The 27816-nt window shown below is 41.5% G+C and overlaps 2 protein-coding genes across 4 annotated transcripts in view; both read left to right on the forward strand.

Annotated features, from left to right (window-relative positions):
• EIF3J (eukaryotic translation initiation factor 3 subunit J) overlaps window positions 1–27816 on the forward strand; it is a 670767-nt gene that overhangs the window by 581649 nt on the left and 61302 nt on the right. The gene's annotated exons all lie outside the window — the stretch shown is intronic.
• CTDSPL2 (CTD small phosphatase like 2) overlaps window positions 1–27816 on the forward strand; it is a 113467-nt gene that overhangs the window by 58069 nt on the left and 27582 nt on the right. For all 3 annotated transcript variants that reach the window (XM_050799516.1, XM_050799517.1, XM_050799518.1), the window contains exons 3-8: window positions 9453–9591; window positions 11745–11894; window positions 15920–16135; window positions 22616–22694; window positions 23260–23371; window positions 26272–26358. In XM_050799516.1, coding sequence (XP_050655473.1) covers window positions 9453–9591; window positions 11745–11894; window positions 15920–16135; window positions 22616–22694; window positions 23260–23371; window positions 26272–26358 — 783 coding nt within the window. The remainder of the gene's footprint in view (window positions 1–9452; window positions 9592–11744; window positions 11895–15919; window positions 16136–22615; window positions 22695–23259; window positions 23372–26271; window positions 26359–27816) is intronic.

Genomic DNA, 27816 nt, shown 5'->3' on the forward strand with positions numbered 1-27816 from the left:
CCTGCCTCAGCCTCCCGAGTAGCTGGGACTGCAGGCACCCGCCACCTCGCCCAGCTAATTTTTGGTATTTTTTAGTAGAGACGGGGTTTCACTGTGTTAGCCAGGATGGTCTTGATATCTTGACCTTGTGATCCACCCGCCTCGGCCTTCCAAAGTGTTGGGATTACAGGCATGAGCCACCATGCCTGGCCACAAATTTTATTTTAAAATATTACTAAATTCTGAAATAACTTTTATGTAAAACTTAAAATTTAGAAATAAATGTATTTTAAATAAATATATTATTGCAAAGCAAAACCAGAAGAGTACTCTTCCTGTGTTTTCACATATGTGTATATATACAGTCATGTGCCACATAATGATGTTTAGGTCAGCATGGACCACCTTATGGTCTCATAAGGTTATAATACCATATTTTTACTGTACTTTTTTTTGTGTTTAGGTACATGAGTACTTAACATTTTGTTATAATTCCCTACAGTATTCAGTACAGTAGCATGCTGAGCGGGTGGGTTGCCTAGGAGCAATAGGTGTGTGGTAGATAATATCATCTTGGTTTGTGTAAGTACATGGTATGATTGTACAATGATGGAATCGCTAAAGATGCTTTTCTCAAAACATATTCCAGTTGTTATGTGATGCATTACTTTATATAGAAAAATTTTGAAATTGCAAAATAATAATTTACTAAATCATAATGAAGTTACAGAGATTATAGCAGGTATAACTAGACAATTAGTAAGAGCACAGTAGAAGTGCCCCACACAAGGTTGGGCACTGTGGCTTAAGCCTTTAATCCTGGGATTGGAAGGCTGTGGTGAAAGGATCGCTTGAGCCCAGGCTTTCAAGACTAACCTGGGCAACATAATGAGACCTCGTCTTTTCAAAAAATTTAAAAAAACAAATTAGTTGAGTGTGGTGCTACACACCTGTAGTCCCAGCTACTTCAGAGGCTGAGGTGGGAGGATCACTTGATCCCACAAGACAAAGGCTGCAGTGAGGTGAGATTGTGCCACTGCACTGTAGCCTGAGTGACAGAGCAAGACCCTGTCTTTAATAAAAAGCAGGGAAAAGGGGGCCAGGCGCAGTGGCTCATACCTGTGATCCCAGCACTTTGGGAGGCCAAGGTGGGTGGATCACTTGATCTCAGGAGTTCCAGACCAGCCTGGGCAACATAGCAAAACCCCGTCTCTACAAAAAAATTTTGTTTTTTGCTGGGCATGGTGGCTCACGCCTGTAATCACAGCACTTTGGGAGGCCGAGGCGGGCGGATCACGAGGTCAGGATATCAAGACCATCCTGGCTAACATGGTGAAACCCTGTCTCTACTAAAAATACAAAACATTAGCCGGGCGTGGTGGTGGGCGCCTGTAGTCCTAGCTACTCGGGAGGCTGAGGCTGGAGAATGGCATGAACCCAGGAGGCGTAGCTGACAGTGAGCTGAGATTGCACCACCGTACTCCATCCTGGATGACAGAGCGAGACTCCATCTCAAAAAAAAAAAAAAAAAAAAAAAAAAAAAAATTGTTTTTAATTAGTTGGACTTGGTGGTGTGTGCCTGTAGTCCCAGCTACTTGGGAGGCTGAGGTGGAAGAATGACTTGAGCCTGGGAGGTTGGGGCTGCAGTTAGCTAAGATTGAGCCATTGCACTCCAGCCTTGGTGACAGGGCAAGACCCTGTCTTTAAAAAAAAAAAAAAAAAAAGTACTTGCCAGGCGCGGTGGCTCATGCCTGTAATCCCACCACTTTGAGAGGCCACAACGGGCACATCACCTGAGGTCGGGAGTTCGAGACTAGCCTGACCAGCATGGAGAAACCCTGTTTCTACTAAAAATACAAAAAATTAGCTGGGCGTGATGACACATGCCTGTAATCCCAGCTACTTGGGAGGCTGAGGCAGGAGAATGGCTTGAACCTGGGAGGCGGAGGTTGCAGTGAGCCGAGATTGTGCCATTGCACTCCAGCCTGGGCAACAAGAGCGAAACTTAATCTAAGAAAAAAAAAGTACTTGGCCGGGCGCGGTGGCTCAAGCCTGTAATCCCAGCACTCTGGGAGGCCGAGGCGGGCGGATCACGAGGTCAGGAGATCGAGACCATCCTGGCTAACACGGTGAAACCCCGTCTCTACTAAAAAAAAATACAAAAAACTAGCCGGGCGAGGTGGCGGGCGCCTGTAGTCCCAGCTATTCGGGAGGCTGAGGCAGGAGAATGGCGTAAACCCGGGAGGCGGAGCTTGCAGTGAGCTGAGATCCGGCCACTGCACTCCAGCCCGGGCGACAGAGCGAGACTCCGTCTCAAAAAAAAAAAAAAAAAAAAGTACTTAACACAAAGATCTTTTTATATGTATTCACATATTTTCCATTATAGTGTTCACTCCTTAATGCATTTAGGATTTTATCTGGTACTGTTTATCGGATACCTGCAGAACTTCGTTTAGTATGTATCTCTCACCAATTTTCTTAGTTTTATATCTACATTTTTTGAGCACATACTCATTACATGCTATCCTTTATTCAAATTTGTCTTAGTTCTACAGGTTCTCCATCCGTTTGATGTGCTTAATGTTTATGCTTAGTCTTAGCTTCATTGTCTGAAGCTTATTTTTGTAGTGAATTCCTTGGAAAAGATTAATGGGGTTGAGTGCAGTGGCTGATGCCTGTAATCCCAGCACTTTTGGGAGGCTGAGGCTGGCAGATCACATGAGGTCAGGAGTTCGAGACCAGCCTGGCCAATATGGTGAAACCCCGTCTCTACTGAAAAAAAGAATACAAAAATTTCCCCGGCGTGGTGGCAGGCACCTGTAATCCCAGCTATTCTGGAGGCTGAGGCAGGAAAATCTCTTGAACCCGGGAGGTGGAGGTTGCAGTGAGCTGAGATTGTGCCACTGCACTTCAGCCTGGGTGAGAAGAGCAAGACTCTGTCTGAGAAGACAAAGACTCATGGGAACCATATTCTGAGCTTTTGCATGTTGATAACAGTGCCCTATCTGCTTGAAAATCAGTTTTGCTGGATATAAAATCCTTAACTCACATTTTTTCTTGGTTACATCAAATGTTATTCTATTTTCTTTCAACATGAAAAGCGTTTCTGTCAAATGTTTTATAATATAATTTTTCTTCTTTTTTAAAGTTGTTAAATTTAGAATATCTCTTAGATTGAGCTGGGCGTGGTGGCTCAGGCCTGTAATCTCAGAACTTTGGGAGGCCAAGGCAGGCAGATCACTTCAGGTCAGGAGTTCAAGACCAGCCTGACCAACACGGCGAAACTCCGTCTCTACTAATAATACAAAAATTAGCTGGGTATGGTGGCAGGCACCTGTAATCCCAGCTACTTGGGAGGCTGAGGCAGGAGAATTGCTTGAACCCAGGAGGCCGAGCCACTGACTGCACTCCAGCCTAAGTGGCAGAGTGAGACTCTGTCTCAAAAAGAAATAAAAAATAATAAAACGTGTCTTGAATTGACATGCCACTCCTGGCTTTTACACTTTCTTCATTTCTTTTTGTGTCTGTCTTCATTTCTTTAAAAAAAAAAAAAAAAGGCAGTTTTCTCCCTTGCCTTGTGTGGGGGCCAACAGCTGTAGTCCTGGCTACTCAGGAGGCTGAGGTGGGAGGATTGCTTGAACCTGGGAATTTGAGACCAGTTTGGGCAACTTAATGAGACCGTGGCTCTCAAAAAAACAAAATGTTACCCTCTTTCTTTTAAAGGTATAATCTTTGTTTACTCTCTCGGGCCCCTTGTAGTGTAGTCTTTATTTCCAAAATGATTTATAAAAATTTTTGAATTGTTTTATTCTGTCTCTTAGTTTCTGAGTTTTTCTTCCTCTGCTGTATGTCTCATATTTTCTTTCCTTTTTTTTTTTTTTTTTTTTTTTTTTTTGAGACAGAATCTTGCCCTGTTACCCAGGTTGGAGTGCAGTGGCATGATCATGGCTCACTGCAGTCTCAAACTCCTGTGCTCAAGTGATCCTCTTGCCTCAGCCTTTTGAGTTCCTGGGACTATAGGCACATGCCACCACGATTGGCTGATTTTTAAATTTTTGTGTAGAAATGGGATCTTGCTATGTTGCCCAAGCTGATCTCAAACTCCTGGCCTCAAGTGATCCTCCTGCCTCAACCTCCCACAGTGCTAGAATTACAGGCGTGAGCCTCCACACCGGCCTCATGTTTTCTTAATGTATTTTATCTGATTTTGAAATAGAAGATTATCATTTTTTTCTTTTCCCTGTGCATGTTTTTCTGACATGTGTTCTTTATAGAGGTATTATTCTGCTCCATGTATGTTTAATTATAATAGTTTTGTGTGGGATTTGATATCTACACTTTCTTGCTCATTTTTATGTGAAATTAGTTTTTCTGAATTTTCAGAAAGTTGTGTAGTTCAGGGTATCTTTTTGAACAAATTTTGTTTTTATGTAGTTTTTAAAATATTAGTGATGTTTTTTGAGTTTTGTCTTGTGTTTCTACCACGTGTTTATTTGGGATTTCTGTTTCTTTTCTCTCTTCTGTGCCTGCCCTCCTCACATTTGATTCCACTCCCAGTACTTCCCCCTGAGTATGGAAACTTGTTCTAGAAGGGGCCATAGTTGGTCAGTTTCAAGAGTTCATAGGAGCAGACTGTTCCTGTCATTTCAACTCTAGCCATAGACCCGTTATGCTATTGGATTGGACAGCAGCTCCCCAACTCCCCTCCCCCTTATTTAATTTGCTATCGTCAAAGTGGTCCGCTGTGGTTTCCAGTGACTACCTACGTGTTAGGTATTTGGGGCTTCTGTTCTCAGGTGTGCCACCTCACTTGTTGCTTAGTTCTGTTTTCCTTTGCACTGGTGTATATGGACATTTAGTTATTGTGCTTGTTGGTTTGTCCTCATCTGCTTGCGTTTTTGAGTTTATGGGGGATACCTTGTCTTCTGGTTTTGTTGTAAATGTTGCTTATGGGTTTTTCTTGCCTCTTCAGTTCTCTGTATTTACATGGAGATTCATATATTTAAGAACACCACCTTCCCACGATTTTCCCCTTAATTACCTATCTTAGAGACAACTTTGAAAAATACAAATTTTGCACTGAGGTGGAAGGATAGCTTGAGGCTAGGAGTTTGAGACCAGCCTGGTTAACATAGCGAGACCCTATCTCTACAAAAAATAAAAACATTAACAGGGCATGTTGGTATGTGTCTGTATTCCTAGCTGCTTCAGAGGCTGAGGCAGGAAGAATGCTTGAGCCTAGGAGTTTGAGGCTGTAGTGAGCCATGATTGTGCTACTACACTTCAGCATGGGTGACAGAAAGATACCCTGCCTCCTTGAAAAGAAAAAAAAAAAGAAAGAAAAATGCAGATTTTAGAGAAGACATTGTAGGATTATTGTATTTAGTGAAACAACTTACATAGTATTGTAGAAACTGTCTTTCCTAGTTCCTTTTCTTCTTCTAAAAAATCCTACCCAAGCTTGTAATCCCAGCACTTTGGGAGGCCGAGACGGGCGGATCACGAGGTCAGGAGATCGAGACCATCCTGGCGAACACCGTGAAACCCGGTCTCTACTAAAAAATACAAAAAACTAGCCGGGCGAGGTGGCGGGCGCCTGTAGTCCCAGCTACTCGGGAGGCTGAGGCAGGAGAATGGCGTAAACCTGGGAGGCGGAGCTTGCAGTGAGCTGAGATCCGGCCACTGCACTCCAGCCTGGGCTACAGAGCGAGACTCCGTCTGAAAAAAAAAAAAAAAAAAAAAAATCCTACCATGTTCAAAGTATACCCAAATTTTACAGTTGAATGTTCACAAAAGACTAGGATTGGGTGACAAATTGTCTTTCAGAATTGGATCATCATGCTGGGCACCATGGCTCATGCCTGTAATCCCAACAGTTTGGGAGGCTGAGGCAGGAGGATTGCTTGGCGCTGGGAGTTCAAGACCAGTCTGGACAACATAGCAAGACCGTGTCTCTACTGGGGGTAGCGGGGGGGAAAGGATTGGATCATGAGGCATTTCAATGAATTATTCTGAAGAGTAGGATTTTACTGTCAGTGACTGCAGAATTTTAGTCTTGACCTTAATAAGCTTCCTCTTCCATTTTAGACATGTAACCTGAAGTATTTGAATGTGTTCTCAAGTGACCGCATTATAGTCTGTTCTGCAACAATATGTGGTGCCCCTACAATACTATTTAGCCTACTCACTATTGGTAAATAGGGGTGTAGTATCAATAACATGGTGCGGAGGTATTGGTTTGTAGATGATTTCCCTCTAAACCAGACAACAAACTGAATAATTAGAGTTGAACTTGATATTCTCTTCATCAGGAAAGTAAAAAGCCTCCAGTTCAGCTGCTACATAGGCACAAGTCCTTTCACCTGTTTTTTTATTTTTATTTTTATTTTTTGAGATGGAGTTTTGCTCTTGTTGCCCAGACTGAAGTGCAGTAGCATTATCTCGGTTCACCACAAACTCCACCTCCCGGGTTCAAGTGATTCTCCTGCCTCAGCCTCCCAAGTGGCTGGGATTACAGGCATGCGCCACCATGCCTGGCTCATTTTGTATTTTTAGTAGAGACAGGATTTCTCTATGTTGGTCAGGTTGGTCTCGAACTCCCAACCTGAGGTGATCCGCCCGCCTCGGCCTCCCAAAGTGCTGGGATTACAGGCTTCAACCACAGCGCCTGGCCTATTTTTATTTTTAATTAAAAGTGATAATCTGCAGCAGACATTCCCTCTCCAGAGAGGTGCACCCTGGTCTAGCAGGGACTCTTCACATGTGGCCGTTTGCATTTCCTTTTGTGCCCAACTTAACAGCAGCCCTCTAGCTTAAACTTCACTTCTCCCATAAGCCCCGGTTTCTACTTCATTGTTTCTGGTACCCTTTATTATCCCCTGAGGTAGCATTCCAGCTCTCTTAGCTGCCTTACTTGGGTAGGGATGTCCAAGTTTTCTCTCGTGGTCCCAATCGTTGTTTTATGTTTTATTTTTTATTTTTTATTTATTTATTTATTTATTTTTGGAGACGGAGTCTCGCTCTGCCGCCCAGGCTGGAGTGCAGTGGCCGGATCTCAGCTCACTGCAAGGTCCGCCTCCCGGGTTTACGCCATTCTCCTGCCTCAGCCTCCCCAGTAGCTGGGACTACAGGCGCCCGCCACCTCGCCCGGCTAGTTTTTTGTATTTTTTAGTAGAGACGGGGTTTCACCATGTTAGCCAGGATGGTCTCGATCTCCCGACCTCGTGATCCGCCCGTCTCGGCCTCCCAAAGTGCTGGGATTACAGGCTTGAGCCACCGCGCCCGGCCAATTCAATCGTTGTTTTAGAGACAGAGTCTCTCTCTGTTGCCCAGGCTGGCGTGCAGTGGTGCAATCATAGCTCCCTGCAGCCTTGAACTCCTGGGCTCCCACCTAAGTCTCCCAAGTAGCTGAGATTACAGGCGTGTGTCACCAAGCCCAGCTCCAATCATTGTTTTTGTTAGTGCTATGGTTACAAAGTTCCAGGGGCATAAACTAATCTGCCCCAACATACCTCTCTCCCCTTCTGGACCCATTTTTTCCATAAGCTTTGTTTCTTTTATTGTTGCAGAATGCAAGGTTTTCGGGAATGTATGTATGTATTTTATAGCAGCTGTACTAGGAAATTTCAGGGGGAGACTAGGACTTAATGTAGTTGAAACTTTGCTGTATTATTTCTGTTCTTGGAAGACTTTATAAAGAGAGCTCCTGTATTTTTTGATAGTGAAGATTCCATGTTTGTGATAGGAGGCTTCCCGATCCTCATTTTAAAATATAGGAGAACAGTACATAGTCAGAATTTGAAGGATTTTATTGTGGATCACTGAGGCAGTACTGTATGCTATTGTAATTTTCACCATTTACAATGCGAAGTTTTGTTTCAGAAATAATACAGCAATGTTCAACTTTTAGAAAATGTTTATTAGTGTATTTTATTAGTTGCTGTAGGGTAAAAACATTAAATACAAAAAAGTAGAGATAAGAATGTTGATTATATTTACCAATTATATATAATATATACAATTGAAGATCTAATCCTTACCAAAAGATTTCAGGTAGTCTCATTAAAACAGCAAGGAATTATGTAGGGCAGTATTATAGTAATATTAGAAAGTCACTCATGTGGCCAGGTGCTGTGACTCATGCCTGTAATCCCAGCACTTTGGGAGGCTGAGGCAGGCGAATCACGAGGTCAGGAGTTCGAGGCCAGCCTGACCAATATGGTGAAGCCCTGTCTCTACTAAAAATACAAAAATTAGCTGGGTGTGGTGGTGCACACCTGTAATCCCAGCTACTCAGGAGGCTGAGGCAGAAGAATGGCTTGAACCCGGGAGGGATACGGAGGTTGCAGTGAGGCGAGATCGTGCCACTACACTCCAGCCTGGGCGACAGAGTCAGACTCTGTCTCAAAAAAAAAAAAGAAAAAAAAAATCACTCATGTATATGACTGTGACTCTAGAAAAAATTTACAAATGAGGCCGGGCACGGTAGCTCACGCCTGTAATCCTAACACTTAGGGAGGCTGAGGCGGGTGGATCACCTGAGGTTAAGAGTTCAAGACCAGCCTGGCCGACGTGGTGAAACCTCGTCTCTACTAAAAATACAAAAATTAGCTGGGCATGGTGGCAGGCGCCTGTAATCCCAGCTACTTGGGAGGCTGAGGCAGGAGAATCATCTGAACTCAGGAGGTTGAGGTTGCAGTGAGCCAAGATCATGCCACTGCACTCCAGCCTGGGCAACAGAGGAAAAACTCTGTCTCAAAAAAAAAAAACAAAAAACAAACAAAATTTTCAAATTAGAAAACATATATATATATATAAAAAAATAGAGAAACGTAAATCATCCTAATGGCTGAAAGTGTACTATTTTAGTCCATTAATACTGCAAGAATAGTATAAACTGGTCATGTGGACTTGCCCCATATAAGGCAGCAAATAGCTTTATTAAGGGATAGACTCTATGCTATTTATTCTGACAATTAAATAATTGAGGTAGGCAGTGGGGGTGTGGCAGTGCCAGGCCCCACCTTTATCCCCACCCCCTATTTTTGGCAATATGTGACTTGCCAGCACATTCAGTGGGGCTATCTCTCCTACCCTGAGTCGCTTAAGGAAATGATCTGTATTCTTTAGGACAGTTCTAAAAATGAGGGGAAGCATTTGAAGATTCAGAGCACATTGAATACTTCAATATTTTGATAGCATGGAAAACTTAATGGACCTTGGGGAAGGGATCTGAATTGTGGGGATGCTGTAATTATATTTGTATATTGTAATTGCATTCATACTTTTACAACCCTGTCAAAATTTTTCTGTGTTTTCTACTACTGTTTGGTATTACTTATAATTGCATTTTGTTTTTCCTGGATATGAAAAGCAGAGGAAAGTATATTATACCATATTTTTTCATTTTAATATTGTAACCTATAAGGCAGAATGACTGTGCTTAGTGTGTTTTTTTTCTCTTATATCTTAAGGAAGAGAGAGAAAATCCTTCAAAACGGAGTAGAATTGAACGTGATATAGATAACAATTTGATCACGTCAACACCAAGAGCAGGAGAAAAACCTAACAAACAGATATCTCGAGTAAGACGGAAAAGTCAAGTAAATGGAGGTTTGTTAATATTTAGATACTGTTTTATTTAGGTGTAAGCAGAGATCTCACCTGACACATTTCTTACCTATTTTTAAAAATCTACTTTGTGGCCGAGTGCAGTGGCTCATGCCTGTAATCCTCACATTTTGGGAGGTCGAGGTCGGCGGATCATTTGAGGCCAGGAATTTGAGACCAGCCTGGCCAACATGGCGAAACCCTGTCTCTATTAAAATCACACACAAAAAATTAGCCAGGCGTGGTGGCGCATGCCTGTAATCTCAGCTACTCAGGTGGCTGAAGGTTGAGAATCACTGGAACCTGGGAGGCGGAGGTTGCAGTAAGCCGAGATTGTGCCACTGCACTCCAGCCTGGGTGACAGAGTGAGACTCTGTCTCAAAACAAAACAAAACTACTTTGAGTAATTTTTGCCTTAACTTTGTAATCTTTGTATTATTAGTAACATGAAGTGAAATTAAAATGTGCTAATTTGAATCTTACTTTGAATTAAAGTAAGTAAAGGTAGAGTAACTATATACCTTTGTGCTGTTCAGCATAAAAATGTATGTGGGTCAATATTTTGGACATCTAATAAACTCATTTCTTAAAGCAATAATAATTGTGACTTAATTTAATTGAAATACGTACCAAATTTCTTCCTAGATTATTCTACTTAAAAGCTCAGAGGGGACTTATATCACTTAGTCTCAACTAGGGGTGATTTTTTTCCTCCAAGGGACATTTGTCAATATCTAGAGACCTTTTTGGTTGTCACAACATGTGGAGGGGTGGCTACTAGGGTCTAGCAGGTGGATGTCAGAGATGTTAAACATCCTACAATACGCAGGACAGCTCTTCAAAACAAAGAATTATCAGACTGAAATGACAATAGTGCCACTGTTGATAAACTCTGTCAATACCTTGTTGTATAGCAGAGAAACTCCTCAAAGTCAAAAAGAAGGAGAAAAACATTAAGGAAAAGCAGAGACAGCTATACAGAATAACACTTCAGAGCAGCAGTCCCCAACCTCTTGGCACCAAGGACCAGTGTTGTGGAAGACAGTTTTTCCACTGACAGTGATGAGAATGGTTTCAGGATAAACTGTTCCATCTCAGATCATCAGACATTAGATTCTCATAAGGATCGCACAACCTAGATCCCTTGCATGTGCATTTCACAATAGGGTTCATGTTCCTAAAAGGATCTAATGCAGCAGCTTATCTGCAGATAAGGTAGTAGAGGCAGAGCTCAGGCGTTAATGCTTGTGCACCTCCTAATAGGCTGCGGACTGGTATCAGCAAGTATGGGGTTAGGGACCCCTGCTTTAGAGTATGGAGTACTGTTTTAACCAATGCTATCTTAAACACAGCTGTAATTTCTCCCCTTGTCTCTGCCCAGTGCAATAATATATCTTTATTGTTAGAAAAAACAAACCAGGAGGGAGAAAAAGACTGAGACAAGACAAGGGGGACAAAATAGAGAAAGAAACAAGTTAGAAGAACCAAAGCAAAGAAGGAAATAAGTGTTGTAGACATCAAAAGTTGTGGAAAGTCAGAGGATGATTAATTAGAACAGTTGATTGATTTTACTTTTATATTTTTAAAAGATCTGTGGAACATTTTCATTTACAGGAAACTTAAAATTATTCTCCCTAGCCACTCTGAGATGGTGCCTCAGTATCCATAAGTAATTTTTGACACTGCTATATATAGCCTTCTGCTTCAGTAGAGTTATGTTGCCTCTATTCATTTAGCTGTCATTCATTAGATAGAAACAGATGTGAGGGAAGGTTTTATGAATTAGAACTATCCCAGAATGCAAACAAAAATAAAATTATTTGTGTTTTAGATGGTGGGAGCTAGTTTGCTTGCTTACAAAGAATTTTCTTCATTTTGTGTTATACTGTGTTGATTTGAAGCCTTTCAGTCTATAGGTGTAAATCTATTTTGAAAAAACTCAGTAAATGTTAGCGTTATAAACACATTGATACATAAAGAGCATTTGACTTACAAGTAATTTACCTCAGTGTTTCTTTAATAAGCTCTCCTGAACATTAATTAGCTTTTGTGAAGTATTTTGAGGGAAAAAGTTATTTCTGTAATGAATGATTTATAACACATTTCTGAAAGTCAGTGTTTTCTAGATCATGACTCTTTTCTTATTTCTTTTTTAGAAGCTGGTAGTTATGAAATGACAAATCAACATGTAAAACAAAATGGAAAATTAGAAGATAATCCTTCCTCTGGCAGTCCTCCAAGGACTACTTTGTTGGGGACCATATTTTCACCTGTCTTCAACTTTTTTTCACCAGCAAATAAAAATGGTAAGTATAAATCGTTAACTGTGATTTGGGTGTTTTTAAAAAATGCATAGTTTTTTTGTTTTTTTGAGACGAAGTCTCGCTTTGTTGCCCAAGCCGGGGTGCAATGACGTGATCTCCGCTCACTGCAACCTCCGCCTCCCAGGTTCAAGCGATACTTCTTCCTCAGCCTTACAAGTAGCTGGGACTGTAGGTGCCTCCACCACGCCCAGCTAATTTTTTTTTGTATTTTTGGTAGAGACGGGGTTTCACCATGTTGACCAGGCTGGTCTCAAACTCCTGACCTTCAAGTGATCTGCCCACTTCAGACTCCCAAAGTGCTGGGATTACAGATGAGAGCCATCGTGCCCAGCAAAAAAATACATAGTTTTTAAAAAGATCTTTTTGATTTTATTAGCGTATTTTGTCAACGTCTCATGTTTGTTTTCCACCTCATTAATAATATACAGCTCCTTGGGAGCTGGGTGTGGTTTCTGATGCCTATAATCTGAACTCTTTGGGAGGCTGAGACAGGAGAATTGCTCAAGGGCAGGACCCTGTCTCTACAAAAAAATGTAAAAATTATTCGGGCATGGTAATGCATGCCTGTAGTCCTAGCTACTCCAGAGACTGAGGTGGGAGGAATGCTTCAACCCAGCAGTTTGAAACCAGGAGTTTGAGGCTACAGTGAGCTATGATTGCAACACTGCACTCAAGCTTGGACAGCTGAGTGGGACCCTGTCTCTTAAAAAAGTAAAAGACTGGATTGGCCTTGTCTTCTGGGTTGTGAGGGTAGTGGCTCACAAAAGGCTTGAAAGAAAAGCTGAATCTGGAAAAGTGGCAAAAGGCATTCCAGGTAGAAGGAGCAGCATGAGTAGAGGCCTTGCAGCAGAAAACAGCACAGTGTGTTTGAGAGCTGTTTGTAGTCTGTAATTAATGGAGCACTGGATTTGAGAAGGGATACAGTAAGAGAGCTATGAGGAAGTCATATTACAGAGCTAACATATAAGATGATGAACTTTATTCAAGTGTGGGATAATTGAAAGTTGTTGGGTTTTTTTCCCCCAAAGTGAAAGCAAGTTTATTAAGAAAGTAAAGGAATAGGCCAGGCACGGTGGCTCACACCTGTAATCCCAGCACTTTGGGAGGCCAAGGCAGACAGATCATGAGGTCAGGAGTTCAAGACCAGCCTGACCAACATGGTGAAACCCGTCTCTACCAAAGAAAAATACAAAACTTAGCTGGGTGTGGTGGCATGCGCCTGTCATACCAGCTGCTCTAGGCAGGAGAATCCCTTGAACCCGGGAGGTGGAGGTTGCAGTGAGCTGAGATCGCGCCAGTGCACTCCAGCCTGGGTGACAGAGCAAAACACTGTCTCAAAAAAAAAAAAAAAGAAAAAGAAAGAAAAGGAATAAAGAATGGCTACTCCATAGGCAGAGCAGCCTGAAAGGTTTTAAATTGGTGAATAATATGATCAGATCTATGTTTTATAAAGATCACTTGGGCAATAGTGTGTATGCTAGATTCTGAAGAGGCCATAGGCAGGTAGAACAATTAGTAGACTTGTAGTCGTTCCTGTGAGACTTGATGAGACCTTATTTGTATTAGAGAAGACAGGAAGGATCAGAGAATAGAAAATGGACACATTTTTGATGCAGATTGGAAGTGAAAGAGAATAGAGATGAAGATGACACAAGAGTAGAAGATTCAAGGAAAATAAAGTTCCTGGGAGATAGATAATTGAATGTTATTTGGGCCATGCTGAGTTTGAAATGCCATGAAATAGTTAAATAAAAATATTCAGGCCGGGCGCGGTGGCTCAACACCTGTAATCCAAGCACTTTGGGAGGCCAAGGCGGGCGGATCACTGAGGTCAGGAGTTCAAGACCAGCCTGACCAACATGGAGAAACCCTGTCTCTACTAAAAATACAAAAAAAATTAACCGGGCATGGTGGCACTTGCCCAGCTATAATCCCAGCTACTGGAGAAGCTGAGGCAGGATAATTGCTTGAACCCGGGAGGCCGAGGTTGCAGTAAGCTGAGATCGCACCATTGCACTCCAGCCTGGGCAACAAGAGTGAAACTCCATCTCAAAAAAAAAAAAAAAAAAAAAAAACCAGTAGTAATATTTCCCCCTCATGCTGAAGTAAAGAATCTCTGAAGGTGTGTACATCTCTGAAGGTCTGTACAGAAATAGATGTCTGGGGAAGAAGGAGTTGAAGTTTGATAGAGTTTTTTCTTGGAAGGAAGAGATGGTGTCATTAATGAGATAGTTCTAGTGGAAGGGACTTGGGAAGAATAGTGAAGGTTTACAGTGATATTTTCTCTCTCTCTCTCTCCCCCCAACCCCGCCCCCTTCCCTCTCTCCCCACCTCTCTCCCCCACCCCTCTCTTTCCCCCCTTCCCCTTCTCTCTCTCTGCCTCCCTCCCCCGCCACCACCTCTCCCTATCTCTGTGTCTCTGTTTTATTTGGATTATGACCAGTCTTTGTAATTGTATTTTTTCTTCCATAGCTTGGGACTAGGGTCTGAGAAGTCTGTTGGTTACATTGATTCAAGAGGGATTTCTTGATGGATGACAGTGGTGGAATGAGGGATCAAGGATACTGAGGCTGCCAGTTTGACAGTGCGTTTAAGTGATACACCATGAAGTCTAACTAGATGAGGAGGGCTGAGAAGAAGTGTTTGAGGGATGTGTTTGGAATTAGACTGGCCTTTATCAAGTTCGAAGATCACATATAATGGGAGTATGAGATATATAACTTGAGGGTTAGGAGGTTGTGGTAAGTGGTTAACACAGTATTAGAATTTTAGGCTTCAGAGGTGAAGTTTCTCAGTGTTAATGTCCAGGTTATAGCCATGGTAGTAACTGATATAGAACAGTATGAGTGAAGATAGTTGGAGCTGAAGAGGAAAAGAACTTTGAAGATTAGTCATTGGATGAGTCATTGACATCATCTGTAATAACAACTAGAAAAAATACTGTGTTAAATAGAGCAGTAAACTACTAGCTATGTATTTGTGATTGAGAGGATTCTGGCAGTAGATGGTAAGTGCCAGCAGTGAGGATAAGTGAAGAATTATATAGCCATGTGACATCAGTCTCAAAAGAGCAGACATTTTTTGCACATTAGTGGAAAACCACTTTTGGATAGTAGCAATGGAGGTAAATGAATTCTGATTCAATTCATATATTGGGTATGGGAGAATAAAGAACATTGAGGGAAGGGTATCAGGAAAACCTTTTAGGAAAGAGGTTAAACTTAAAGCAACAAGGTGAGAAGGAGTGTTCTGTAAGGAAGTTGAGAATATTGGAGATTAATTATTTTCGTTATTTTTGTTTAAAGTGACATTTGGACGATTCTAGAAGGAAATGGAAAGACTTGGGATTATTATTTTTTTTTTTTTAATTGAGACAGGGTCTTGCTCTGTCACCCAGGCTGGAGTGCAGTGGTACGATCACAGTTCACTGCAGCCTTGACCTCCTTCTGGGCCCAAACGATCCTCTCACTTCAGCCTCCTGAGTAACTGCTATCACAGATGTGCACCACCACACCCAGCTAGTTTTTATATTCTTTGTAGAGACAGCCATGTTGCCCAGGCTGGTTTCGAACTCCTGAGCTCAAGCAATCTGCTTGCCGCAGCCTCCCAAAGTGCTGGGATTACAGGCGTGAGTCATCATACCTTGCCCAGTCTTTGTTATTGAGATGGAGGTTTGGCTGAGAAATTATTCTTCTATCTTTTAATTAAAAGGTTCTCATGATTAGGGGAACAGTTAGCTAATTTTTTGATACCTCTGGTTGAAAAATTACAATTGCACACATGACTAGGATGCAAAAACTTTGCTCACAAATGTTACTCTAGCCTGTAAGTCTTTGTTCTTCAGTGTTTGAAATAGCTAGCAAAGATTCTCTAAAAAACAAAATCCTCGGCTTTGTTCCTGCAGGAATGATCAGTCTAAGTAAATATATTGTGCATTGATGTTGCGTTTAGTTTTTCTAAATAGTTGCGTTTTTAAATGGTGATAGTACACTGAATCATGATTTCAGGAACATCAGGATCAGATTCTCCAGGACAGGCTGTGGAAGCTGAAGAAATAGTAAAACAACTTGATATGGAACAGGTGGATGAGATCACTACCAGTACTACTACATCAACTAATGGAGCAGCTTACTCAAATCAAGCAGTTCAAGTGAGACCATCAATAAACAATGGTTTAGAAGAAGCAGAAGAAACAGTTAATCGTGATATCCCACCCCTTACAGGTGACGAAAATTTCTTTTCTTATACATCTTCATGAGTAGTTGATAAAAAATATAGTATTTCAAATTTTTTCTTAAATGAGCAGATTATATGCATAGATTTTTCTTCCTGGAAGTTCAGAAAAAATTAAAATTGGAAACAAAACTTTGTCCCAAAAATCCAAAGTCATTTTGAAATTGAAAATTTTTTAAAGATTTTGACTAGGTATTAGTCATTTTACAGTTTAATTATTACCACTAATCTTACTGCTTGGAGAAATTTAATACAACTAACAAAATATATGCTCATGGCCGGGCGCGGTGGCTCAAGCCTGTAATCCCAGCACTTTGGGAGGCCGAGACGGGCGGATCATGAGGTCAGGAGATCGAGACCATCCTGGCTAACCCGGTGAAACCCTGTCTCTACTAAAAAAATACAAAAAACTAGCCGGGCAAGGTGGCGGGTGCCTGTAGTCCCAGCTACTCGGGAGGCTGAGGCAGGAGAATGGCATAAACCTGGGAGGCGGAGCTTGCAGTGAGCTGAGATCCGGCCACTGCACTCCAGTCTGGGCGACAGAGCCAGACTCCGTCTCAAAAAAAAAAAAAAGTATATATATATGTGTGTGTGTGTGTATATGTATATGTGCTCATGTTTATGAACATCGTTATTATTATTGCACAAGTCTTAGACCCTTATGTCTGAGGTCACTACCTAGGGGCAGTCTCATACCTTCAGATTTGTTTGATTACGTCGATGACATTCCCCCAGAAAGTGCTTCTGTTCCTAGATCTCCCCATATACCTAACTTTGCAGCCTGACTTGGAACCTTATAAAGGCCAAACATAATTATTGGGTTTCGGAGCCAGTTGTCCCTGAAATGTGGAAACACATGGATCAGGAATTTATTACCTCTGAGTACTGTGGTGGATAGACAAGGTACAAGATGGAATTGTGTTCCACCATTCTTTTTTTTTTTTTTTTTTTTTTTTTTTTTTTTGAGACGGAGTCTCGCTCTGTCGCCCAGGCTGGAGTGCAGTGGCCGGATCTCAGCTCACTGCAAGCTCCGCCTCCCGGGTTTACGCCATTCTCCTGCCTCAGCCTCCCGAGTAGCTGGGACTACAGGCGCCCGCCACCTCGCCCGGCTAGTTTTTTGTATTTTTTTAGTAGAGACGGGGTTTCACCGGGTTAGCCAGGATGGTCTCGATCTCCTGACCTTGTGATCCGCCCGTCTCGGCCTCCCAAAGTGCTGGGATTACAGGCTTGAGCCACCGCGCCCGGCCGTGTTCCACCATTCTTAAAAGCAGAAATAAAACTGAAGAAGGCTATCTTCTTATTAGGGCATGGAGATTTTATCTTAAATTTGTTTTGTTTGTTTGTTTGTTGTTTATTGTAGTACCAGGTATTTGAGAGAGCCCAGTAAATATATATTAGTTAAGAAACATAGTTTGGGGCCAGGCATGATGACTCAGGCCTGTAACCCAGCACTTCAGGAGGCCAAGGCAGGAGGATTGCTTGAGGTCAAGAGTTTGAGACCAGCCTGGGCAGAAGAGCCAGATGCTGTCTGGGGTGGAGTCTCACTCTGTTGCCCAGGCTGGACAGTGCAGTGGCATGATCTCGGCTCACTGTAACCTCGGCCTCCTGGTTGAAGCAATTTGCCTGTCTCAGCCTCCTGAGTAGCTGGGAATACAGGCATGTGCCACCACGCCCAGCTAATTTTTTTTTTTAACTTTTAGTAGAGACGGGGTTTCATCATGTTGACCAGGGGGTCTCGAACTCCTGACTTCAAATGATCTGCCCACCTCGGCCTTCCAAAGTACTGGGGTTACAAGTGTGAGCCACTGTGCCTGGCAAAAAAAAAAAAAAAAAAAAAAAAAAAAAATTTTTTTAATTAGCTGGGGATGGTGGCGTGTGCCTGTAGTCTTAGTGACTCTGGAGGCTGAAGTGGAAGGATTGCTTGAGCCCAGGAGTTCCAGACTGCTGTGAGCTATGATTGAGCCACTGCAATCCAGCCTAGGCAGCAGAGCAAGATCCAGTCTTGAGAAAGAAAAAAGAAAAAAAGAAGCATAGTTTGGTTTAAGGAAATAGAATATACAGATGGTTCCTGAGTTACAGTGGTTCAGCTTCCAATTCTTTTACTTTACAATGGGTTTATCAGGGTGTTAAATGCATTTTGACCTATGATGTTTGTGACTTATAATGGGATTATTGGGATGTAGCCCCAACATAAGTCTAGGAGCATCTGTACTTCTCTCAGCTATGAAAAGGAAACTTTTAAAAAAGTAATTGACACAGCAGAAAACATTTAAAGAAAATATGATACAATTATGAAATTTCTATATAATGCAATCCAGTAATACCAACATGAAGAGACAAGCAGCAAAATAGGAAAGGTTTATTTTAAAGTCATCAAGTAAAAGATTTATATGTATAATGTTAAATTTAGAATTTAAAAATAATACAGAATCTAACAAGCAAATCAATACAATTACATTCATTCTTTTGTGGGTACTATTTGCAATTTAACCCACCTTTTACCCATCATTTTATGCTTATTACTTTACCCAGTGGTATAAGACTAATGAAGTAAAGCATAGACTAAAGTTCAGGGCTTTGGCTTCCTGTTTGATGTTTGTTCTGTATTTTCATGCTGCTGTATAAGCCTTTGTATTTCATTTTTCTGACAACTATGAGGATGGAGAAAGGATTTCTGTAACCTTAGTGGTTTCTAGAAGGGAAAATTAAGATATACTGTAGTTGTCACAGTCATTCATTTATTCCCCCAACATTTATGAGCGCCTATTTTTTTGTGATGGGAACTGTTGATGAATTGACTCCTGAGGAGTTTGTGATCTAATTGAAAAGCCAAATATAGAGAAACATCACTATACAGTATGGTGAATGCTGCTACAAAGAAGTGAGCTAAATGACATGGTATGTCACATTGCAGTTACTCTGATTGGGATGATCATGAGAATATAGATAGAGGCATTTAGTATGAGTGACAAAGTATTCGTTTCCTTAACTTTAAGAACATAGCCAAAGAGAACAAGAAGGTAGGAAGCTGGCAGCTGTGTTACTTTGGACAACTTATTTAAGCTCTTGAGACAGTTTCAAAAACAGTTTTCTTAGCTTTAACATGGTTTTTGTAATACAAAGTTTTGCAGGCTAAATGAGATAAAGTATGCAAAATGCTTAGCATATAAACACCTAACAAATATCCTTGGCTGGGTGTCATGGCTCATGCCTATAATCACAGCACTTTGGGAGGCCGAGGTGGGCAGATCACTTGAGCACAGGAGTTCGAGACTAGCGTGGGCAATATGGCAAAACCCTGTCTCTACAAAAACAAACAAACAAAAAATTAGCTGGGCTTCATGGCTCGCACACCTATAGTCCCAGCTACTTGAAGGACTGAGGTGGGAGGATTGCTTGAGCCTGTGAGGTCAAGGCTGCAGTGAGCAGTGTTCATGCCACTGCACTCCAGCCTAGGCAACAAAGTGAGACCTGTCTCAAAAAATAATAGTAAAACAAATAAAAATACTCTTTCATTCATCTGAGATTAATAGGAACTTGAAACAGTAAAGTTGTTGGAAGATATATTTTCTTGTGCTAATGAATTATTGGAAGCATAATGTCAGAGATGAACAAAAATTCTGCTTTACATCTGATGTCATCCATTGAACATACACACCACGTTGACTCTGTCTCAAAAGATGTTAACACATGATAATTGCACAAAAGATTAATTTTTGTCTTGAAAGACTTACCATTTCTATAGAAAGATTATAGAAATTTGTATTGGGTTCCACTTTAAATTTTTATATCTGAGACATTACCTATTTGGCTTATAAGTTACCTTTGTCTTCTTACATTTAAGTTATAGTTATTGTCTTGGAAAATTCCCAGCATGATTTTTTTTTTTTTTTTTTTTGAGACGGAGTCTTACCCTGTCGCCCAGGCTGGAGTGTAGTGGAGCAGTCTTGGCTGACTCCAAGCTCCGCCTCCCGGGGTCACACCATTCTCTTGCCTCAGCCTCCCGAGTAGCTGGGATTACAGGTGCCCGCCACCACACCTGGCTAATTTTTTGTGTTTTTAGTAGAGACAGGATTTCACTGTGTTAGCCAGGATGGTCTTAACCTCCCAACCTCGTGATCTGCCCACCTTGGCCTCCCAAAGTGCTGGGATTACAGGCGTGAGCCACCGCGCCCAACCAGAAAATTCCCAGCATAATTTCTAAAGCTCTGTCAAAAGATAAGCTCTTAGTTCAAACTGGGAATGAACAATGGCATGCAATATAGAATTACTTCTTGATCATTTTAAGTTGTTTATAAATTAGAAGTAAAATAATAAGTCTCCTAAGAGTGATTTTGATCAGGTATGGTGGCTCACCAGCACTTTAGGAGGCCGAGGAAGGAGGATCTCTTGAGCCCAGGAGTTCAAGACCAGCCTGGGCAGCATAATGAGACACTTTCTTGTCTCCACAAAAAATTTTAAAAATTATCCAGGTGTGGTGGTACACCTGTAGTCCCACCTATATGGGAGGCTGAGGCAGGAGGATCGCTGGATCCCACGTCAAGGCCACAGTGTTTGCTCCACTGCACTCCAGCCTGGGCAATAGAGCAGGACGCTGTCTCAAAAAAAAGATTAAAAGAACGATTTCTCGCTGGCGGAGCCCAGATCGTGCCACTAGACTCCACCTCAAAACAAAAAACGAGAAAATAACAAAATGTTTGTATAAAGTAGCATTTCTTAATTAAATAATTTTTTTTTTTTTTTTTGAGATAGAGTTTTGCTCTTGTTGCGCAGGCTACAGTGCAATGACACAATCTCAGCTCACTGCAACCTCCGCCTCCCAGGTGCAAGCGATTCTCCTGCATCAGCCTCCTGAATAGCTGGGATTACAGGCATGCCACCACACTCAGCTAATTTTGTATTTTTATAGAGATGGAGTTTCTCCATGTTTGTCAAGCTGATCTCAAACTCCTGACCTCAGGTGATGCACCTGCCTTGGCCTCCCAAAGTGCTGGGATTACAGGCACCCGCCACCACACCTGGCCACATTTCTTAATTTTTTTTTTTTTTTTTTTTTTTTTTTTTTTTTTTTTTTTTTTTTTTTTTTTTTTTTTTTTTTTTTGAGACGGAGTCTCGCGCTGTGTCACCCAGGCTGGAGTGCAGTGGCGCGATCTCGGCTCACTGCAAGCTCCGCCTCCCAGGTTCACGCCATTCTCCTGCCTCAGCCTCCGAGTAGCTGGGACTACAGGCGCCCGCCACCACGCCCGGCTAGTTTTTTGTATTTTTAGTAGAGACGGGGTTTCACCATGTTAGCCAGGATGGTCTCGATCTCCTGACCTCGTGATCCACCCGCCTCGGCCTCCCAAAGTGCTGGGATTACAGGCTTGAGCCACCGCGCCCGGCCGTCTTAATTTTTTAAGATCATAGTCTTGGCTGGGTGCAGTGGCTCACGCATCTAATCCCAGCACTTTGGGAGGCTGAGGCGGGCAGATCATGAGGTGGGTGGATTATGAGGTCAGGAGATCCAGACCGTCTTGGCTAACATGGTGAAACCCCGTCTCTACTAAAAATACAAAAAATTAGCTGGGTGTGGTGGCATGTGCCTGTGGTCCCAGCTACTCGGGAGGCGGGGCTTGCAGTGAGCAGAGATCAGGCCACTGCACTCCAGCCTAGGAGGCAGAGCGAGACTCCGTCTCAAGAAAAAAAAAAAAGATCATAGTCTTGAGATTCCTGGGAACATACAATTTTTTTAAATAAGTCTTCAGAGGGTTCATGAACTTTTTAAAGACTGTTCACAGGCCGGATGCGGTGGCTCACGCCTATAATTCCAACACTTTGGGAGATCGAGTTGCACGGATCACCTGAGGTTGGGTGTTTGAGACCAGCCTGACCAACATGGAGAAACCCCGTCTCTACTAAAATCAGCCAGGCGTGGTGGCACGCGTCTGTAATCCCAGCTGTTCACGAGGCTGAGGCAGGAGAATCGCTTGAACCCGTGGGGTGGAGGTTGCAGTGAGTTGAGGTTGTACCATTGCACTCTAGCCGACAGATCGAAACTCCATCTCAAAAATAAAAGCTACATTTGGGTCTGTTCTCAGCGTACATTTACTGACTGTGTGTATGTACAAGGCATTTTATGCACTATTACCCCTATAAGAGCACCATGAAATTTTTTGGTGATTACATGTAAACACCATGGATTTTTTGGTGTACATTTTTGTAGTAATAAGTAGTAGATTTTTTCTTAGCTGATAAACATCTTAATTCTAGCCATGATCTGGTTTTCCTTTTTTTCTATAGTGGTCATTTTCCCCTTTAGATCTAAAGTTAGATCTATATGTTAATAAGTTGACTTTTAGGTGTTGTGTACAAATTATTTCTGTCTTTAAAATACACAAGGCTTTAGGAAGATCTTACATAGAAGCAGTAAAAATGTATATTTCATGAAGCATTAAGTAAAGCAACATTTTGTCTTTCACTGTGTTAAATAGCACCAGTAACTCCAGATAGTGGTTACTCATCAGCCCATGCGGAGGCCACCTATGAAGAAGACTGGGAAGTATTTGACCCGTGAGTTGCTTTTTTCTCTTTCTTTCCTTTTTGGAGCATGGTGAAAGTAGGTTATGTATGTGGATTGGTGGCTAAATAGTATATTGCCAAGATATGTGACCTGTAGGTATTGAAACTTTTACTGGGGCTGGGTGCAGTGGCTCATCCCAGCACTTTGAGAGGCCTAGGCAGGCAGATTGTTTGAGCCCTGGAGTTCAAGACCAGCCTGGGCAACATGGCAAAACCTCGTCTGTATAAAAAAATACAAAAACTGGCCGTACACGGTGGCATACACCTGTAGTCCCAGCTATTAGGGAGGGTGAGGTGGGAGGATCACTTGAGCCCAGGAGACAGAGGTTACAGTGACCTGTGATAGAGTGAGATTGTCTCACAAACAAACAAACAAAAACAGGTGTTACTGATTTACAGATAAACTAATTTGTATATTTTCACTTTTATTAACATCTTTTCTAAGTTTCGTTTTCTGGGTTAACTGCTTTATAGATTTTTAAATGGGCTGAGCTTAGTAATGTTTTATATTTATAAATAGTAAAATGTTGAAATTTTCTTAAAATCTGATTTATAGCTATTATTTCATCAAACATGTCCCGCCACTGACAGAAGAACAACTAAATAGGAAACCTGCTCTTCCATTGAAAACAAGAAGCACACCGGAATTCTCCCTAGTTTTAGACTTGGTAAGTATATTATCTGTAGAAGTAGAGAGAATAAAGGGGTGAAATTATTTTTTAGAATCATACCTATGTTAGCTTTCCCCTTCTTTTGTCGGGATCATGTTTTCCTGAAGGACCAAATATAATTTGGGTCAACTGAATTAACCATATGCAAGACCATAAGCCTTTTCGTATTCTTATTTTTGCATATATGTTATACCAATGCACTTTTTATTAATAGTCTCAAAAGTACAATTTCTTATTTTTTTTTTGAGATGGAGTCTCGCTCTGTCGCCCAGGCTGGAGTGCAGTGATGTGATCTCGGCTCACTGCAAGCTCCGCCTCCCGGGTTCACGCCATTCTCCTGCCTCAGCCTCCCGAGTAGCTGGGACTACAGGTGCCTGCCACCACTCCTGGCTAATTTTTTGTTATTTTTAGTAGAGACAGGGTTTCACTGTGTTAGCCAGGATGGTCTCAACCTCCTGACCTCATGATCCACCCGCCTCGGCCTCCTAAAATGTTGGGATTACAGGTGTGAGCCACCACGCGTGGCCCCAATATGATGTCTTGATGTGATTTGAAAATTTGTATTTTAGGGGCTGGGCGCAGTAGCTCATGCCTGTAATCCTAGAACTTTGGGAGTCCGATCTTTGGGCAGAAAGCCAGGAGTTTGAGACCAGCCTGACCAACATGGTGAAACCCATTCTTTACTAAGAATTCAAAAATTAGCTGGGTGTGGTAATATAGGCTTGTAATCCGAGCTACTCACGAGGCTGAGGCACAAGAATCACTAGAACCCAGGAGGCGGAGGTTGCAGTGAGCTGAGATCATGTCACTACATTCCAGCCTGGGCAACAGAGCAAGATTCTGTCTCGGGGAAAAAAAGAAAAAAAGATATTTTAGGGTACCAGAAAAGCTTTGAAAACGATTATCTCCTATCGTTTGCTAATGAAATTTAATATATAGTCACATTTCCCCTCTGCATCTGATTTCTTATTAATTTTGCATTTTAAAAATCTGTTTATTTATTTTTTTTTTTCTTTTTGAGACGGAGTCTTGCTCTGTAGCCCAGGCTGGAGTGCAGTGGCACAATCTCAGCTCACTGCAACCTCCACCTCCCGGGTTCACGCCATTCTCCTGCCTCAGTCTCCCGAGTAGCTGTGACTACAGGCGCCCGCCACCACACCCAGCTAATTTTTTGTATTTTTAGTAGAGACGGGGTTTCACCGTGTCAGCCAGGATGGACTCAACCTCCTGACCTCGTGATCCACCCTCCTCGGCCTCCCAAAGTGTTGGGATTACAGGCGTGAGCCACCGCGCCTGGCCATCTGTTTACTTTTTTTAAGGCTGGTAAAATGAAGTAGTGGGATTGGGGAAAGAACTAATTTCTTGATATTAGTAAAAAATGTATCTCATATCATATTGGAAAATATTTTATTATTAAGCATTTGTTACTGGTACCCTATAATTGGAGATGTGGTTTAGTTCTCATAGAAGATTTATTTTAGCCAGGCACAGTGGCTCATGCCTGTAATTCCAGCACTTTGGGAGGCTCTATTCAGCCCAGGAATTTGAGACCAGCCTAGACAACATAGTGAGACCCACGTCTCTACAAGAAATGAATGAACCTGATGGTGAAAGCCTGTAGTCCCAGCTACTCAGGAGACTGAGACAGGAGGATCCCTTGAGGCCGGGAGTTTGAGGCAGCAGTGAGCTACAATTGTGCCACTGCATTGCAGCCTGGGCAACAAAGTGAGATCTCATTTCAATTTTAAAAGGAAAGAAAGAAAATTTATCTAGGTCAGGCACAGTGGCTCACGCTTGTAATCCCAGCACTTTGGGAGGCCAAGTCGGGCAGATACTTGAGTCCAGGAGTTTGAGACCAGCCTGGCCAATATAGTGAAACCCCATCTCCACTAAAAACACAAAAATTAGCCGGGCGTGGTGGTGTGTGCCTCTAATCTCACCTACTTGGGAGGCTGAGGCGGGAGAATAGCTTAATCCGGGGAGGTGGAGGTTGCAGTGAGCCCAGATCGTCTGGTGTTTAGTGAAATTGTATGAAACACAATTTATGAGATACTAAAACATCTACTTAAAGTAAGATGCTTTATAAAAAGTTGGAGGATGAGGAGTTACATGAACAGAATATATATTTTTAATAATTAGATTCTACACTTACATTTGCTAATTGTAAACAAGTAACATGCATGTGGGTTTAACTGAAAGTTGGTTTGGCAACTACAGAACTCAGAGCCTTGCTTCTCAAACTTGAGCATGTGTCAAAATCATCTGAAGGGCTTCTAAAAACAGACATTGTTGCCAGGCACGGTGGCTCACTCCTGTAATCCCAGCACTTTGGGAGGCCGAGGAATGTTCCTGAGGTCAGGAGTTTGAGACCAGCCTGACCAACATGGTGAAACCCTGTCTCTACTAAAAATACAAGAGTTAGCCAGGCATGATTCCTGGCACCTGTAATTCCTGCTACTCAGGAGGCTGAGGCAGGAGAATCGTTTGAACCCAGTAGGAGGACGTTACAGTGAGCTGAGATAGCTCCCCTGCACTCTAGTCTGGGCAACAGAGGGAGACTCTGTCTCAAAAAGAAAAACAAAACAAAACAGAGATTGCTGAGACCCGTCCCCTCCCCTGAGTTTCTGATCATCAGAAGTGAGGTTAACATTTGCGTTTCTAACTAGTTCTCAGATGATGTTTATTCTGCTTGCTGGCCCAGGAGCTACACCTGAGAACTAGTGACTTTACAAACTCTTATCCCAAATTGCTATGCCATATATAGTAATATATTATAAATGTAAAATTCCACATATGAGTGGGCGCTTTAGGTTTTTGGTGATTAAGAATACGTAAAATTATCCTTTGAAGTTTCTTTTACTATCTTGTTTCATTCAATATGTGTTTTTTATTTTAAGGATGAAACACTAGTGCACTGTAGTCTAAATGAGCTAGAAGATGCAGCACTTACTTTTCCAGTCCTTTTCCAAGATGTCATTTATCAGGTAATTAAAATTTTTTTGATGATTTTTGGCCTGATAACATTCTGATAAAAAAAATCTTTTGTATTTTTTTGTGTATGTGACATTAAATGTGTTTTCCTGTAGCTGTATAATGGATTTCATCAACATTTTAATGATTTATTAACGAAATTAGCATCATGCTAGATATTACATAAAACAACATTAATTTGTTACTCAAAAAATGCTAACTTTCTTACCTTGAGATCTCAGCTAGTTTTGTAATGTGTTTGCCAGCAGGTGGAGGCAGGAGCACTGACATCATAGATCCTCAAGAGGAACTTGCCAGGTTAACTCCTGGTGTTTTTGTTTTTGTTTTCCAAAAATCCAATTAATACAAAGAAAACTCATTCCTTGTTGATCATTTTATTTCCTGTAGTAGTAATGTGGTCTGTGAAAATTACACTTTAGTACATCTCTTTTATAATTAATCTCAGAATTCCAGGACACTCTTCTAGTTATTGTTTTATTTAAGGCCTTTCAGTTTAAGCATTTCTGTCTCATCTGTGCTGATGGACAGGTAACAGTGCAAAATACAAATATCATTAACATTTCACTGTGGATTATGTGTGCTGGCCATAGTTTTTACTTTAAGGTTTTCCCATTATTATAAGATTGAGTTAATATATATAAGTGAATACACTTTGAAAATTGCAAAGTGCCTTTTTGTTTTGGAGGTTGTTATTTAACTAGCATTATTGGCATTATATAATAGTTGTTGAAAGATTGGGGATTGAAGTTTGTTGTCTGTCAAGAGGGAGCCAGCCTAAAGATTAACTTAGTAGAGTCACAGAGCATTTGCCATGTGGATGATGAAAAGGTGTTTAGTTGTTTATGTGCTCTTAAAGGCAGTTAGAATGTGGTTATAGTTTTCTTGGCAGATAATAGTTTATGTCTCACAGAAACCATGAAATTTAAGAGTTAACCATTGTTTTAAGAGTTAAATAGAAGTTTGTGGTTCATGGCTACTTTGACCTACTTTGTCTAGTAATGAGTTGTAAGAGAATTTATTTTAGTTGTCAGTTCTAGTTTTAACCTAGGGTAGGTATTGTAGCTATGGCAATAAATATTTGAATACTGAATTCACTTTTTATGTAAGCTGATTTTAGTCCTGATATATAATCAGAGGGTAAGCAAAATATACATAAAATTAAAAGATTTAAAGATTTTTCTGTTCCCTTTCAAAACTGATTATTGTTTGGTTTAAGACAAGTATTTTTCTTAAGACATTTTATATCAAATTGGTTGTTCTTGTTTAGTGGACTTTAAGGACAGGAGTCCTTGTGGCAGATGTAACTAGTGTAGTGATATCTTAGTTTTCTCTTTTAAGCTTGATAACCTTGTTGGGGTTTTTCTTTGTTTTTTGCTTTTGGGGTTTTTTTCATGATTGCATTTGAAAAAAAATGGCTTTAAGGCTTTGAATTTGGAAAGGAAAGCTATTAA

Source organism: Macaca thibetana, chromosome 7 (assembly GCF_024542745.1).
Source record: "Macaca thibetana thibetana isolate TM-01 chromosome 7, ASM2454274v1, whole genome shotgun sequence".
In the NCBI taxonomy this organism is placed as follows: domain Eukaryota; kingdom Metazoa; phylum Chordata; class Mammalia; order Primates; family Cercopithecidae; genus Macaca; species Macaca thibetana.